The sequence below is a fragment of the Felis catus genome, chromosome D1 (assembly GCF_018350175.1).
Source record: "Felis catus isolate Fca126 chromosome D1, F.catus_Fca126_mat1.0, whole genome shotgun sequence".
In the NCBI taxonomy this organism is placed as follows: Eukaryota; Metazoa; Chordata; class Mammalia; order Carnivora; family Felidae; genus Felis; species Felis catus.
In genome coordinates, this window is record NC_058377.1 from 22,494,691 (window position 1) to 22,510,774 (window position 16,084).

At 43.2% G+C, this 16,084-nt stretch overlaps 1 protein-coding gene and 1 long non-coding RNA gene across 2 annotated transcripts; one reads left to right on the plus strand and one right to left on the minus strand.

Annotated features, from left to right (window-relative positions):
• The first annotated feature begins 2,828 nt into the window (after positions 1 to 2,828).
• On the plus strand, positions 2,829 to 15,848 carry EI24 (EI24 autophagy associated transmembrane protein). The gene is made up of 11 exons (XM_023239274.2): positions 2,829 to 2,965; positions 5,617 to 5,727; positions 8,965 to 9,110; positions 10,000 to 10,060; positions 10,891 to 10,957; positions 11,497 to 11,621; positions 11,942 to 12,061; positions 12,415 to 12,526; positions 13,197 to 13,308; positions 13,706 to 13,780; positions 14,711 to 15,848. Exons 2-11 carry the CDS (start codon positions 5,686 to 5,688, stop codon positions 14,871 to 14,873), a joined length of 1,023 nt encoding a protein of 340 aa, XP_023095042.1. The 5' UTR covers positions 2,829 to 2,965; positions 5,617 to 5,685; the 3' UTR covers positions 14,874 to 15,848.
• On the minus strand, positions 9,891 to 12,416 carry LOC123380388. The gene is made up of 2 exons (XR_006586082.1): positions 12,254 to 12,416; positions 9,891 to 11,767 (listed from the first exon to the last, which is right to left on the minus strand). It is a non-coding gene; the product is annotated as an uncharacterized LOC123380388 (long non-coding RNA).
• Positions 15,849 to 16,084: the final 236 nt, after the last annotated feature.

The following is a 16,084-nucleotide window of genomic DNA, read 5'->3' on the forward strand; positions in this document are numbered from 1 at the left end:
CTATTTCTGGGTTCCGTCCCTGATACACTGAATCAAAATCTCTGGTGTGACTCTTTAGAATGTGTATTTCTAGGGCGTCTGGCTGGCTCAGTAGGTTAAGCATCCAACTTCAGCTCAGGTCACGATCTCACAGCCGCACAATGGGCTCTGTGCTGACAGCTCAGAGCCTGGAGTCTGCTTCGGATTCTGTGTCTCCCTCTCTCTCTCCCCCTCCCCTGCTCACGCCCTGCCTTTCTCTCTCCCTCTCTCTCTCTCTCTCTCTCTCTCAAAAATAAATAAACATTAAAAACAAGTGTATATTTCTAACAAATTTTCTATACCTAAGAAATAGACAAAGTTCCACAAGAACTTCTGATTTTATCCTCTCTCAAATCTCTCCAAGAATATTTCTCTAGTTTCTCTTTCTGGTTTCTTCAACTTTCCTTTGTATTTAGCTCTTTCTTTTTAGAAAAAATATTCAATTTTCCCCCAACTTAAAAAAATAAAAAAAGGCTCTTTTAGTTCTAGTCACCTGATGACAGAGCCCTTCTCTTTCACATTTAAGCTTTTCTTAATGAAAATTTTTCAACTGAAGTGTAACATATACACAGAAAAAGCACAAATTTTAAGCACAGAGCTAAGTTTTCTACGTGAACCCATCCATGTAACTCCCACCCAGATCAATAAATAGAACATTACCAGCAACCCAAATGTCCTCCTCATATCCCTTCCCACTTCCTTCCCAAATGTAACCATTAATATGATTTCTAACACCTTGATTAGTTTTGCCTGCTTTTTGCCTTTCTATAAGTAGAAATGTACAGTATGCATGCTCTTGTGTTGGTTTCTTTTGCCCAATTTAATATTTATAAGATTGATCCATTTTCATTCATATAGTACTCTGCCTTATAAATATGCTAACATTTTTTAATCCATTTACTGTTGATGCATGTTTTGGTTGTTTCCAGAATTTGGCAGTTGGAAATAGTGCTGCTATGAATATTCCTCTGTATGCCTTTTGGTAAACTGTGAAGTTAGAGGGAGCACAGTCTACAAAAGCACCCTTATTTCTGACACCACTTGCAAGTTCAGGAGTTCCCAAGAACTTCCCTAGTTGCAATAATTTTCTAGAAAGACTCACAGAACTCATTAAAAGCTATTATACCCATGGCTTCAGTTTATGCTGCTGCATTTCTTTCTCTTTCTTTCTTTCTTTCTTTCTTTCTTTCTTTCTTTCTTTCTTTTTTTCCTATAAAAGGTTTTTTATTTTTTTTTTTAATGTTTATTTCTTTTTGAGGGAGAGAGAGAGAAGGAGACAGAGAATCCCAAGCAGGCTCCACACTGTCAGTGCAGAGCCTGACTCCGGGCTTGAACCCACGAACCGTGAGATCATGACCTGAGCCGAAATCAAGAGTCGGATGTTTAACTGACTGAATTACTCAGGTGCCCCTGAAGGTTTTATTTTTTTGGTAATCTCAACATCCATAATGGGGCTCAAATTCACAGCCCTGAGATCAAGATTCGCCTGCTCCAGGGACTGAATAGCCCCAATGCTGCTTCATTTCTATGTGGTTCCTTGGGTGATCTCTTCTACTTCTGTCATTTCAACTATCATCTATATGCCAACAACTCCTAGATCTGTATTGTTACCCATATCTCTCTCGTGAGTCCAGATCCAGTTGCCTACTGAAATATTTCCACTTGTGTATATATGGCAGGCACCTGGAACTCAATGTGTGTAAAACTGAATTTGTCTTCCTCCATGATTCTTACCTGTCCTGCATTTCCAATGTCAGTTAATGACCTTTCTATCCATCAGGTTAGCCAACCTAGAAACATAGGAGCATTCATGTGCCCTTCTCTCTACCTCTTCATCCAACCACCAAGTCCTTAAGTTGCTTCCTTTTTGTCTCCAAACTATTTTTTAACAGGCTTATTTTGGCATGGGGCTGGAAGTTGGGCCAAGGAGAAGAGAGGTCGACAACTCCCAGCCCACTTAACTGAGGAGAGGGTCAGGAGTCCTGGGCATTTGCTCTGCCACTGACCTTGAGTGAGTCACCTGACACCTGGGCTTCATAGCCTACACGTAGGAGGTTGCACTAAATAGCTTCTAGTGGTAAAAATCTGATTCTATAGGTGATCTTAGCACTAGCAGCTCTAAGCACAGTTAGAGGTAAAGGAAAATAGGAAGTGAAAAGAAGAAATAGGAAATGAGATTTAAGAGGCTTGGAATAGAAGAGAAAAAAGTTGCAGGTGAGGCTTAATGTGGATCCCAAGGAATGGCCATCCCTGGGGTAAAAACGGACTGGTGGGGATGGAGATGAAAAGGTTTTATTTCTTTATTTTTAAGTTTTTAATCTCAACCGTCACTTTGCCGTCAGAGTACACACCTAATGCAGCCAAACTGCATAGCGGCTTGTCCTGTTTGTTCTTGATGATCCTGACTTAAACCCATCTTGCTTAGTACCCTTTGCTTACAAAAATCTCCAACCAGATAAACCAAGGTGACCTCTATTTCGTTCTGTTGTTAGGTTTCGTAGGGTTTTAGAAGGACAAGCAACCAGGCAGGAGTATACTGGGGAGGGCAAAGAACAGGATGAGGTACCGGGAAGGACGGGATGAGGAAAGCGGTATGGGAAGCGCGTCGGGCGGTCCTAGGCTTCCACGCACGCGGCGCGGGATGGGCGAGGCCCGGCCCACGGACTGCATTTCCCAGGCTCAGTCGCCCCGCCTGGCCCCGCCCCCTCCGCCGCTGCGGCCCCGCCCCCACCACCCGGGGCGGCGCGGCGTGGCTCGGATCGTCTCCGCTCGGCTCGGCGCCCGCCCGACTTCCCAGCGGCCCCGTGCGGCCCGGGCATGCCCAGTTCGGGCGCAGCGGCCCCGGCCCTGGGAGCGCCCGGGCGGGAGCTGGCGGCCGGGCGTGAAGGGGCCAGGAGGAGCCGAGCGGACGCGCGGTGGGCGAGGGGCCGGGCGGCGGAGCGGCCGGGTAGGTGCAGAGTGGCCGAGCCAGGCCCCTGGCGCCGCGTAGCGGGCGCGCGGCTGGGGCCTTGCGAGGCAGGGGCGGTAAGGGCGTGCGAGGACAGGGAGGCCCCGAGCGCGGAGGTGCGGGGTTCCGGGCAGGGGCTCCTGGAGGGGACCCCTGGCAGGAAGGTGCGGGCCCGAGCGGGGTCGGGCCCGGTTGCGGGACGCTGCCCCAGGTGCGGCGCGTCTATGTTTAGCTCTGCGTGTGACCGGAGGTGAGCGTGCTCCGCACCTCGTGTACGGCTGGGTTGCGGGAGGAGACTAGTTTCCGGTCGAAATTGGCAAGGAGCTAAGGCGAAGATGCGTCTGAGCCCGTGGGCCCGGGGCAATCCGTGGAGCCCCCGTGAGACGTGAGGATGCTCACCCTTTCTGCACCTGGTGTGGGCTAGGACAGGTTCCTGCTTTCCGGGCTTGGTGGCTTAGAAATGAAAGGACAGGAATGTGCCTCAGTAGATGCTTAATAAGTTCTAATGACTGCTGAGAATCTAATGGCCGTCTGTAGATCTAGGTTCAGAAGTTGTCCATGGGATGGCTCGGGTTAAACTAATTGCAAAGCTTGAGGAAAAAGAAGTCCCGACAGAGGGTCTGAACACGAGGGTTTTGAAGATTGCAATAGCCTTTCGTTTGCTGTGATTTTGAGCAAGCCATTTAACTTCGGAGACTCAGTTCCTCCAGCTGTAAAATGATGGGAACCAGATGCATCTTCATTCCTTCCAGCTCAGTTGTAACGTTCCTCCTGTGTGGTCTTAAATTGTGTCAAGTTCTGTTTTTCTCCATGCTTCAGTTTTTGTCAAAGCGGACAATCACCAAGAATTCCTGAAGGAAGGCTGTTAGGGTCTCTGTAGAGAATTGAAGTGACTTGTCCTACCAAGGCTGCTGTTGGCCACTAGGTAACCTGCCACTTGTACGTGCAGAAACCAGGTGTTCATGGCCACGGTTCAGATAACACAGCTGTTCTGCTGGACTAGAACTGCCGTGCTTCGTGCCCTGTGAGAAATCCAGACTAAGTGATTGGCTTTGTTAAATTCCCAAGCTAGTTCATGTTTACTGGGATTATGTTTATATAGAAGTTACCATTTTCATGTTATACCTTGTATTCAAAAGACGAATGGAGAATTTTAAGATCCTTAATTTATAGATGAGAAAGTAGCTGGTTAAGAGTGAATCCGTGATAGTCTTTACAAACTGGTATCATCCTTGAACAGTTATTATTCACCTGGCAGCGAGTTATCCTGTCACTGTGAGGTATTTTTGTTTTCAACTGGGAGTGTTAACAGAAGTTTCTTACCCTAGAAACTTCTTTATTCTGAAGTAATGGGATTTGACCTCAGGAGCAGGTGGTACATATGGTGTTGTAAAAGTTGCCTTCCTACCACTATATTCCTTGTTCTTCTGGTTCTGGGTGGCACTAACCCAGTTGGGTCAAGGTACAGTTTGAAGTGGTTACATATGTGACAAAATGTGCTGTGTTTTGAAAGTTGAGTTTTATACAAGATGCTTGTGAAAGTCTCATAATTTTTGAAGCTAGATTTCTCACCTGAGAAATGCATAAAATGAAAAAGTTATAGTATTTTAAAGAATGTTTATACACATGAACTTTTTTGGCCCCGCTTATAGTCCACCATTTCTTGTGTGCATATTAAAATTGTGTGTATAGGGGCACCTGTGTGACTCAGTTGAGCGTCCGACTTCGGCTCAGGTCATGATCTCCCGGTTTGTGGGTTCGAGCCCCCGTCGGGCTCTGTGCTGACAGCTCAGAGCCTGGAGCCTGCTTTGGATTCTGTGTCTCCCTCTCTCTGCCCCTCCCCTGCTCATGCTCTGCCTCTGTCTCTCAACAATAAATAAATGTTAAAAAAAAAATTGTGTGTATATATATGTATATATTTAAAGTTGAAAACAGAGGGAGGCTTATTTGGTGGTCTAGGTGGGCAGTTTCACATTGTACCTTAAGCTCACTTGTATACCAGAGGATCCTGTGCATGAATTATAGTATTTAGTAATTCTTGCTAGAACTTTGATTTTGCTCTTGTGTTTTCATTCAGGTGTTTGAGGTTATACATCAAGCATAAATAATCGCTTAGGAGGATACTGAAATGTAATTATCACTCATCAAATCCTCAAGTATTTGGGAAGTGTAGGAGGGATAGTTAGGGACTTCAAGGCCTAAGGAGGCCTGGTCCAAGAGCACATTTACCCCATATAAAAGTGAAAGAGTGGGAAGTAATTTAAAATTTGTATTGCTTCGGTCACCTGGGTCCCCGGTCGATTGTGAGATCGACCCCACATCCAGCTCCACACTGAGCGTGGAGCCTTCTTGGAATTCTCTCTCTCCTTCTTTTCCTCTCTTCCTCTCTCCCTCTCTGCCCCTCCCCTGCTCACGTGGTTACTTTATCTCTCAAAATAAACGCGAAAAAAATTGTATTGATTTCAGGTTTCAGCTGTTGCAGGTGTATCTTTACTTAGTTTACTGTGTTAGTATCTACGGGAGTGCTGGAATCTGCTGCACTCTGAGTAGAGATGTAAATACATGGAAAACATCATCGTGTAGAAATGTACGTGAGGTAACTTACCTGTAAGATAACTGTTTGTTGCCCCATTATTTTCCATCTTTTCCAGGTCCTTCATGATGAAAGATTTTGAGACGCTTCTCTCTCCTGTGTAGTTAGTAGTTTGGGTGGTGAAGAGATGGCTGACAGTGTCAAAACCTTTCTCCAGGACCTTGCCAGGGTGAGTATGTCATCGAGTAATCTCTTGATCTTTTTGCTACAGAAACCGACTAGGAAATCCTTTAGGTTTTTTGGGGGAATTTTTATTATATTTGTTGGGTTCTTCACATGCAGGTTTTCATTCTCATCCATACTACTCAGGACAGTAAGTATTGTCCTGCATCTTCCAGAAGCTTGAGAGACCTATCTAGTGCATGTCTCTAGTATTGGAACCTTGGTCAGTTTGGCTCCAGAGCCTTTTCTTTAGAAAGATTTTTAGTGGGGGTGCCTGGGGGACTCAAGTCAATTGTCCAACTTCGGCTCAAGTCATAATCTCATGGCTCATGAGCTTGAGCCCTGTGTTGGGCCCTGTAGTGACAGCTCAGAGCCTAGAGCCTGCTTGGGATTCTGTGTCTCCCTCTCTCTCTGTCCTTCCTCCACTTGTGCTCTCTCTCTCTCAAAAAATGAATAAACATTAAAATAAAGAAATGAAAAGCTTTTTATTTTGGGGGTGCCTGGGTGGCTCAGTCGTTAACCATCTGACTTTGGCTCAGGTTATGATCTCACATTCATGAGCTCGAGCCCTGCATCAGGTGAGCACGAACCCCGCTTCGGGTAAAACACGAGCCCTGCTTCGGGTGAGCCTCCTTTCTCTCTCTCTCCTTCTCTCTCTCTCTCCTTCTCTCTCTCTCTCTCTCTTTCTCTCTCTCTCTCTCTCTCTCCTCCCCACCCTCCCCCCCTCTCTTTCTCTGCCCCTCATGGGATTATCTCTCTCTCTGCCCCTCCCTCACTTCTGCCCTCTCTCTCAAAAAAAAGTATACTGATACTTCTATTAAAAAAAAACTTCTTATTTTGGAATAATTTTAGACTTACACAAAAGTTGCAGGATAGTACAAAGAGTTGCCCTATATCCTTCACCAGCTTCCCCTAATGTTATGTTATGTAACCTTGGTCCACTGGTCAAAATTAAACAATGAACATTGATATAATACTATTACCTAAACTACTCTATTCATATTTGCATTACAGAACATATTTTCTCCTCATTCTACATGGTGCAGATGATACTCTAGGAAAATGTCCCATAAAGATCTGTTTAGGACTTAATAACCCAAATTAACCAATAGCACACAATTCCATCATAGTGGATGTCTGAGACTTAATGCCCTGGTTGTAGCCCATGTAGCTGTATTCCTGGGAGCAAGAGAGAGGTCCATTCAATTGTGGGGGGGGGGGGGGGGGGGATGGGGGTGGTCCTTGCTCAATGGGAGTGCTTAAAAGTTCATTACATTTTAGAGTAAAAGAGGGGGAATTGGAGTATCTCAGAAGGGTCAAAGAGACTTCATGCAATGAGATCTACTTTTAATACCTTTACCTCCTCATCTTGCCATTCTTGTGCTGTAAAATTCCAACCCTGAATCAGGTCTACAATGTACTATTTAATGTTTGTCTGCCCCAGTAGACTGTAAACATCTCAAAGGTGGGGATCTTGTCATTGTGCTAGCACATACAAGGCCCTCAGCCATTTAAACTTAACTACCTTAAATATTTAAACAATTTGTGGAAGATTTAGAAGTTAAAAGCAGAATAAGACTAGTAAGATCAGGTGCACACTGGCAATTTATGCTATCAGTGGTTAGTACATAATCATTTGCCCATTCCCATTTTTATGTATCCTGGGAGTTATATCTAAAGTTTGTTTTAGCTAATAACAATAGGTAAAAATGCCATTTTTGAGTCCAGATTGGCTTTTGCTTCCAGAATGTCTTTTTTCTTCCTATTCTTTGTGAGGTTGAATACCCCAGTGCTACCATTCTACCCTGGAAATAAACTCTTTGGGACACATACTTTAAACTTTTTTTTGTCGTTTTTTGGTTGTATACTCTTCCTGCTAAATTATACATTTATTGAGCATTTTTATATGACCAATGTCTAGCTCATTGAAGATGCTTAATATGTGGGTGAATGGATGGAAGAATGAGTGTAGTTTTGGGGGCTGGGTGATAGGCAATTCTGGAGGTTGTAGCACTAACAAAATTTTCTGCTATTGGAGCTCTTCCAATATGGTTGGCAAGAGCTTCTGTCACTGTCTTAATAGACTTAATCTTCTCCCCCTTCATACACTCTTTAAGGACATTTTTTTCTCCAGCTCTACCACCATATTATCTCTGTCTTATGTGGCATGCTCTTATCCTGCAGCTGTTCACATTTTATAGTAATGATTTGTGTCTTTCTCCATCTGTGGTCATTCTAGAGACCAGTGTTTAATTTGTCCTCAGTATCACTAGAGTTTAGCACAGGATAGAGGACATACTAGAGGCATTTGATTAATACTGAAAGAATATAGGGGAGGGCAATACTGGGCTCTGTAGTCTTAAGTGTAGAGGGATTGGAAAGCCACTGTTTTGCAACCATGTTCTTCAAGCTTGGTTTGAGCAAGAATTGTCAGTGGGTACTAAATCTAGGGCAGAGAACTTGAGCAGGATACTTGCCTGGTCTCAGCCCTGTCTGCCCACCCATAGCTGATTAATTGCAAGATGAAAAGTTTGCAACCATATAGTGGAGAAAAGCTGGACAACCCCTTGACTGAGTATGTAAAATTAACATGACTCGCAAGGGCAGACAGATGTCATGTGTCTCTGGATGTAATACTGGGAAGGGCACATCAGCACTTCTGTGATATTCCTGCCCCAAAAGGGGCAACCTGGGTCTAATTGTGAGTGGACCTGAATTGAGAAAATAGCATGAAATAACTGGCCTCTGTATTTCAAAAAGAAAGACAGGCTGAAGAGCTGTTTCTGATTGAAAGAGGCTAAAGAGCCATGACAGCTAAAGGTAGTATATGATTCTGAACTGATTTCTGACACGGTGAAGGGTAAACATGCCCTAGAGGGCATTATTGGGACAAATGGAGAAACTGGAATATAGACTGTAGATTCAAGTATTTCGGTATTAAATTTCTTGAATTGGTAACTTGTGTTTATATGGAAGAATATCATTCTTAGAAATACACATTCTGATATAGGAAAAATGCATATGTGTAAATAATTAATTTACCACATTTATTATTACTTCGCAAAGCTGGGGAAAGGATATTTGGAAGTTCTATTCTTACAACTCCTATAAATTTTGAATTATATCAAAAGATTAAGTCTCCCTTAAGCCATGTAGCAGAGAAATTTCAATAGTTTCCACTGTTATTTCACTTTATGTAATTTTGGAAAGTCTCCTGATGTGTATTCCTCCCTCTTTAATACAGGGAATCAAAGACTCCATCTGGGGAATTTGTACCATCTCAAAGCTCGATGCTCGGATTCAGCAAAAGAGAGAGGAGCAGCGTCGAAGAAGGGCAAGCAGTGTCCTGGCACAGAGGAGAGCCCAAAGTATAGAAAGGAAACAAGAGAGGTAAGCAGCGGGGGCTGATGTCAGAAAATATCTGAGGGGGAGGGCGCTTCAGAAAGTGGCTGGTCCTTAGTGTAGAATGAAGACCTTATATAGTCACTTAGAGTTTCAGTACCCCCTTTGTTTTTTGTACTTTTTTTCCAAAAAAAATGTTACGGGTGACTCTTTTTTTTTCCCCACGTTAAATTAAACTAGGGTCTACTAATAATGCTTGTTCAGAATGTCATGGTGTTTTGGGGCACCTGGGTGGCTCAGTTGGTTGTGTCTGACTCTTCAGTTTGGCTCAGGTTGTGATCTCAGGGTCGAGGGATCCAGCCACCTCCCCCCCCAATCAATCAATCAATCAATCAATATTTTAAGAAATTAAAAAAAAAGAATGCAGAGATTTATATAAACTGACATTTAAAAAATAATGTCATGGTGTTTTAAAAAGACAGAATGGTGAATAGAGAACTGCAAATAATAATTATAAGAATCTGTTTTCCTAGAAATATTTTTCTTTAATGTTCATGTATTTTTGAGACAGAGGGGGAGAGAGTGCACAGGAGAGAGCGCTCCCAGGCGAGTTGAGGAGGGGCAGAGCAAGAGGGAGACAGATCTCCGAAGCAGGCTCTGTGCTGAGCCCAACGCAGGGCCTGAACTCAGGACCCATGAGATCATGACCTGAGTCGAAGTCGGACATTTAACCGCCTGACCAACTGAGCCACTCAGGAGCCCCTAAGAAATATTTTTAACCATTTCTTATTGACACTGGGAGAACATTGAGAGAACAGTAGGTGCTGGAAAAATAATGGTAACCAACAAAAGGTAATGGTGAGTGAGTGAGTGAGTGAATGATGATTTGGAAATGGCCTGTGTACCATATTAGCTGAATGCATGTGGTCTTTTCCAGTGAGCCGCGTATCGTTAGTAGAATTTTCCAGTGCTGCGCTTGGAATGGTGGAGTATTCTGGGTGAGTTCTTTTTCCTCAAATGCCAGGTGCCTTACAAGCATCTTCAGATTGTTGCTCTCTCAATAGCTTTCAATTCTTTTCTTGAAACTGAGACAAGTAGCTTTCACCTACTGATACATGCTTAAACCATAACTGGGAATCTGTGCATCTGCAATGATTTTATTTTCACTCAAAGAACACTTGTATGTAAATGTCAGGGATAGCCCTGAATATACACTTTATTTTTAAAAAACGACTCATTCACAAGTTTTAATGTTAGCGGTAACAGTTTCTCTTGACATGGGGCATTTTGGAGAAGAGCAGCTATCAGAAGGGAAAGGCAGAAGGAAAAGAGCAAGGTTATCCTTGCACCTGGTCTTATCATTCTACTAGAATTGATGACTATTGAAAACCCACACCAGAAAATGTTGCCTAGAGTTAACTGAGAGCCAACATGGGCTTAAGCGAAATTTGAGTACTTTGAAGAACGGGTAGTGAGATTTTTTTTTTTTTTTGGACTTGGAATTCCATGTAATCCAGCTTGTCTTAATCCAAACATTTCACAGATGTTTTCAGATGTTTGCTTAATAAAATATTACTATGTATTTAGTATGTGCCTGTATTTTGGTCTGAATATTATTTAAAATGTTTGTCTGTGTCCCTAAGACCCTCTGTTTTTACAAGCAATGTCAGGTTTGTACCTTAGAGAAGGACTAGGCTGTAGAAACGGGTCCAGTTTTGGTGCCTCTTCAGGGCTCCTTGAAAAGGCACCTCCATCTGGAAAATGACACTGAAACTTGGAACTCTTTTTAAAGAAGAGCTTTTAATGTTTATTTTATTCTTTCCTTTAGTTAAGTCTCCTCTTGTTTTATCGAGTGTTTATTCCTGTACTCCAGTCAGTAACAGCCCAAATTATTGGTAAGTATATGCATTGCTGTGTGCTGCATGCCTGGGGCGGAGGTACAGGGGATTGTCCCTGTCTCCCTCAGTTTACCGAACACTTCGCTGTTCCAGGAGCTTTAGCTGTTTTTAGCTCAAGCCTGTCAACAACCCTTTGAGTGGGTACTGTTACCAACATCATTTTCGTGGATGAGAAAATGGAAGTTAGTTACCCGAGGTTAAACTATTAGTAAGGGGCCGAGCTGGGATTTAAACCCAGGTAGTTTCCTTTATACTGTGTACTGTCAAAGGTCTGTGATGTGTCAGTCAGCACCTGGTAAGCGGGTCTGTCTCAAGGTAAGCAGCACATATCTAGGACTACTCCAGTGAGAGCTGTGGCTAGAATTTGATGTGTCTACGAAGAGGAGAACTATCTGGTCGTGTGCTGGAAAGAAACACAGGGGGTGTGTGTGTGTGTGGTGAGGGAGAATAGTCACCAACTAGGGGGTTCCATATTCGGTCTTTTTTGTTTTTCATTTCTCCAGTTACAGTGACAACTCTCTTTTCCCCTTTCTTAGGTGATCCATCACTACATGGAGATGTTTGGTCGTGGCTGGAATTCTTCCTTACGTCCATTTTCAGTGCTCTTTGGGTACTTCCTCTGTTCGTGCTTAGCAAAGTTGTCAATGCCATTTGGTTTCAGGTAGGTCCAGGAGAGAACGGAGTCTGGGTGCTGCCGCATGATGGGTTGGTGGGTGGCAGGTTTTAGCCTGTGAGTGGTGGCCATGCAGGAACGATTTCATAGCCTTAACCTTTGTTGGTCATGCAGCCAGTGGTGATTTTTGTGCTCTTGTAAAAAAAAAAAAAAAATGGAATTATTGTCTCAGTCTCAAAAGCCATGGCCAGATGTCCGGGGGCTTTTCTCACCTGGCGGATCTAATGGTAGATCAGTGGCCTTGGCTTTGGGAATGGATAGTGAAGCCGTCTTATTCATGTTTTGGTGAGCTGCTTTCTCTGTTACAGGACATAGCTGACCTAGCATTTGAGGTGTCAGGGAGGAAGCCTCACCCATTCCCTAGTGTCAGCAAAATAATTGCTGACATGCTCTTCAACCTTTTGCTGCAGGCTCTTTTCCTCATCCAGGTGAGACTGGCCTTCTGGGTACATGGGCAAATTTTGAAAAAGGATTCACCAGAGGGAGCTTCACAAAGACAGGGTGTTGCATTTATACGGGGGCAGATAAGCTTTATGGGAGGTAATGCTTTTTAAATAATTTTTTCACAGAAACAAATAGAGAATTTAAAAATCCTAAAATGATAAGCAACACGAACTTACCAGCTCTTCCTTGCTCATGGGCATTGTCCACTCTCCTGCTGTTGAGACCCTTACGGAGCATCTGTGAGGCTATCTAGGCAGAGGGGGAGGACTCAGTGGCAGGTGAATAGTGTTAGTTCTCTGAAGTGTTGGAATTAAGATTCTCCATATTTGTTCTTCAGGGGATGTTTGTGAGTCTCTTTCCCATCCACCTTGTTGGTCAACTGGTTAGTCTTCTGCATATGTCCCTTCTCTACTCACTGTACTGCTTTGAATATCGTTGGTTCAATAAAGGTGAGTCTGTGTAAAGAAACTGAGAAGTAGGATATCCAGTCCAGGAGTGCTGCGAAGCAGACTTCTTAAACTGTTCAATACATAGGCCATTGGCAAACCATCTTTGAAAGGAAGTAGCCTCTTTGGCAAGAGAGAATTTTCACTTAAGGGGTTTTAACCCTTAACTTTGATGCTGGGGGATATGGCAATGTAACATTGTCTTTATGCCGCTTAATTTGATGTAGCTCTGACTGAGCCATGCGATAGCATAAAAGAGCATGCATTATTCTGAATTAGAGAAATTATCTGATGTCAGTGCTTTCATATTCTTTTGGGGATGTTTTAAAAGACCTTGGCATATTTGTCTGGGTGTCCCATGTTTGGAAGAGGTTAATTGATTTCTAGAGAATGGCTGCCCTTTTATTTGATACCTTTGCTCAGGACTCATCATGATAAAGGATGCTGATGAGGTAATTCATGATTCTTAGCAGTTTTGAAATTGTGATTGTTGAACTGAAAAGCTTTGCACAGAAGCCTTTCCATATTCAAACAATTCCAATTTGTATGCTTTTTTTTAACTGTTCTGCATGACAGATCTGTACCTAAAACTGAGACCTCAAATAATTTGTCTACGTAGTCATTTGACTAAAAGGAAATAAGCGATCTAATTGTATCAGCTCTCTTGTTTTAGGAATTGAAATGCATCAGCGGTTGTCAAACATAGAAAGGAATTGGCCTTACTACTTTGGATTTGGTTTGCCCTTGGCTTTCCTCACAGCAATGCAGTCCTCATATATTATCAGGTAATTTGGCCTGAGGGACTTGGTGGGGACTAGTAAAAATAAAGACTCATTGTAGGGAGCACCTTCCGTATACCTGCTCCTGTGGTAGGCATTTTCCATTCTTACTTGGCTGTCAGGTCTGTAGACTTATTCTCCTTGACAGATAGTCAGATGTTTGTCAGCATTAAAATCTAGCCTGCATGATTCTATATGCCATACATACTCTTTTATGTTGCCTCCTGGAGCAGTGTTAAAAGTAACTGGTGCTTAGGGGAAAAAAAAAATTTGGAGATGTTTGAAACATTAAGATTTCATCAAGCCATGATGTTAGTTCTGGAGGCAAGGGAACTTTGGGCTTCTAATATCCCTTCCAAAGTCTTGGCTGTCATGAAGGTGACTATTTCCCTTCTGTTTACAGTGGCTGCCTCTTCTCCATCCTCTTTCCTCTATTCATTATCAGCGCCAATGAAGCAAAGACCCCTGGCAAAGCATAGTAAGTATTAGCCAGTGTTGGCTAAAATGTAGTAACTAATGTAAGCTATCTGTCTGTGTAAAGGATCAGGGCTATAACATCACACTTACAGGAATGAGACTTTTTAAAAAATAGCCTCTTACATTGTAGGAAAACATTAATACACACTATGATGAGAGAAAAACACTTGTGGAATGGATTCACCAATTTTTCCCAGGCATATATGCACATTACATTACAAAGAATTACACATATTCTTAAAATTTAACAGTTCACTGAACATAAGGCACTTGTAAACACCTATGGGTAAGTCCATTTTTGTAAAAATGGCCAACTTTTTATAGTGGGCTATGTAATCTGGCTACATGAGTTTATTGGTAGTAAAAGTACTATGAATCTTCAGCAATAATAATAGCACTCCTGAAGTTTAAAAAAAAAAGTTTAATCTTTGATCAGTTTTGCTGAAGTCAGTGAGGATACATGTATTAAACATTTCAGATCTGCTTTGGGTGTTGGCTCACTCTTGCTCACTGTAATTGCAGGCTCTGTAATTGGCTGTCCCCTGAAACTCTTGAAAATGGAGCACATGTAGTATTTGATGTCTTCAGACATGGCTTGATGTTTATACTCTGAAGTCAGCCATAGACAAGTACTCCTCAAATCAGAATTAACCTGAAATGTAACTTTATTTCCTCGAAGCCTGACACTCCCAGTGGTGATTCTGTCGTACTCATGACCGCATCAGACCCAGTGCCTTCTTTGGTTGCTGCCTGTTAACCCATGTGTCTAGTGTCTGTCCTTCCTTGATCAAATTTCAGTTCTCCTATTTCCCCCTATGTCATTTAAAAATGTTTAACCTAAATTTTTAAGTTTAAAAATAAGCTGTCAAGTAGTGAAAACACGAAGTTTGAGCAGCTGGGGATCTAACAAGTCGGGTCTCTTGCCTTTCAGCCTTTTCCAGTTGCGCCTCTTCTCCTTGGTGGTTTTCCTAAGCAACAGACTTTTCCACAAGACGGTCTACCTGCAGTCTGCCCTGAGTAGCTCAACCTCTGCCGAGAAATTCCCTTCACCGCATCCGTCTCCTGCCAAACTGAAGGCTGCTGCAGGCCACTGAGTCGCCTGCCACCCAGAAGGGATGGGCGGGATCAGAAGGGGGCTGTAGGAGCTCCTTTCCTTGTCACCTCCTCTGCCAGAGAAGGCAGGACCCGCTCTGCCAAGGGCCCGCTGCATACTCCCTTCTCTCTGAGGAATTGGGATTTTTGTCTCTGGTGCGCATAAGGCAGAATCTTCCTGACACCAGTATGTGGATTTCTAACATCGGTGGGTCTGAATGGACCACAGGTTTTTCTGCAGCTCTTTTCTAGCACTTGCCAGCCCCCGTGCCTGGACTGATTTGAATACTTTTTTTTCTCCCTGTGCCATTTACCCTCCCAACTCCCCTTCCTGCCTTCCACCACCCTCTGGATGAATGGATTTTGTAATTCTAGCTGTTGTATTTTGTGGACCTGTTACTTTTTTGTTGTTTTTCTGTGAAGCACATATATTGGATGTGGGAGGCGAAGGAGCATCTCATTTGCTCCGGGTCACTCCCTTTATAGCCATCACTGTCTTGTTTCTTGTAACTCAGGTTAGATTTTGGTCTCTCTTGCTCCACTGCAAAAAAACAAGCCCGAAGAGATGGGACAGGAGGAAAGACCTCACAGCCAGATCTGCTGGGTCTTGAGGAGTGATTTTCTTCCCCTTGAAGGGGAAAAGCTTTTTTTCCACTGGTACACCGAAAGTTCCCCAGCTGTAGGGAAGTACCAGTTTCGGACAAGTGCCACACAACACCGAATGCTCAGAGAACCTGCACTTTTAACTCTGGAGGTCCGAAGTGTGCTGCTGGCCGCTGCCGGGTCTGTCTGGAATTTCAAAGGAATCCTGGGTGCTGCAGATAGGAACTGAAGGGGTAAATTTATTAAACCCATTAAGCCTGTGATTGGTTGGTGTTTTCCTGTCATTTTAGAGACTAAATATGGGGGAGGGGGGCAGATGTCAAAACACTTGTCCGATTTTAAAATGTCACAATTAAACGTGAGCTGGTTTCCCACAAGTGTGTAATGGTTGGGTTTTCAAAAGTCATCACCTTGTGAAACGTTAAAAAAGGTTAAGTGGAACACACGACTTTGCCTTGGATAATTTGGTTGTGGTTTTGAGAGATTAGTCCTAAAACATGTTCCCTAAGAAAGTGCGGAGTGTGTGATTATAATCATGTTTACATCTTGTGAATTGGGAATTGTTTATTTTAAAGTCTGTATGTATCTATGTCTCCTGCATATTCAGGAA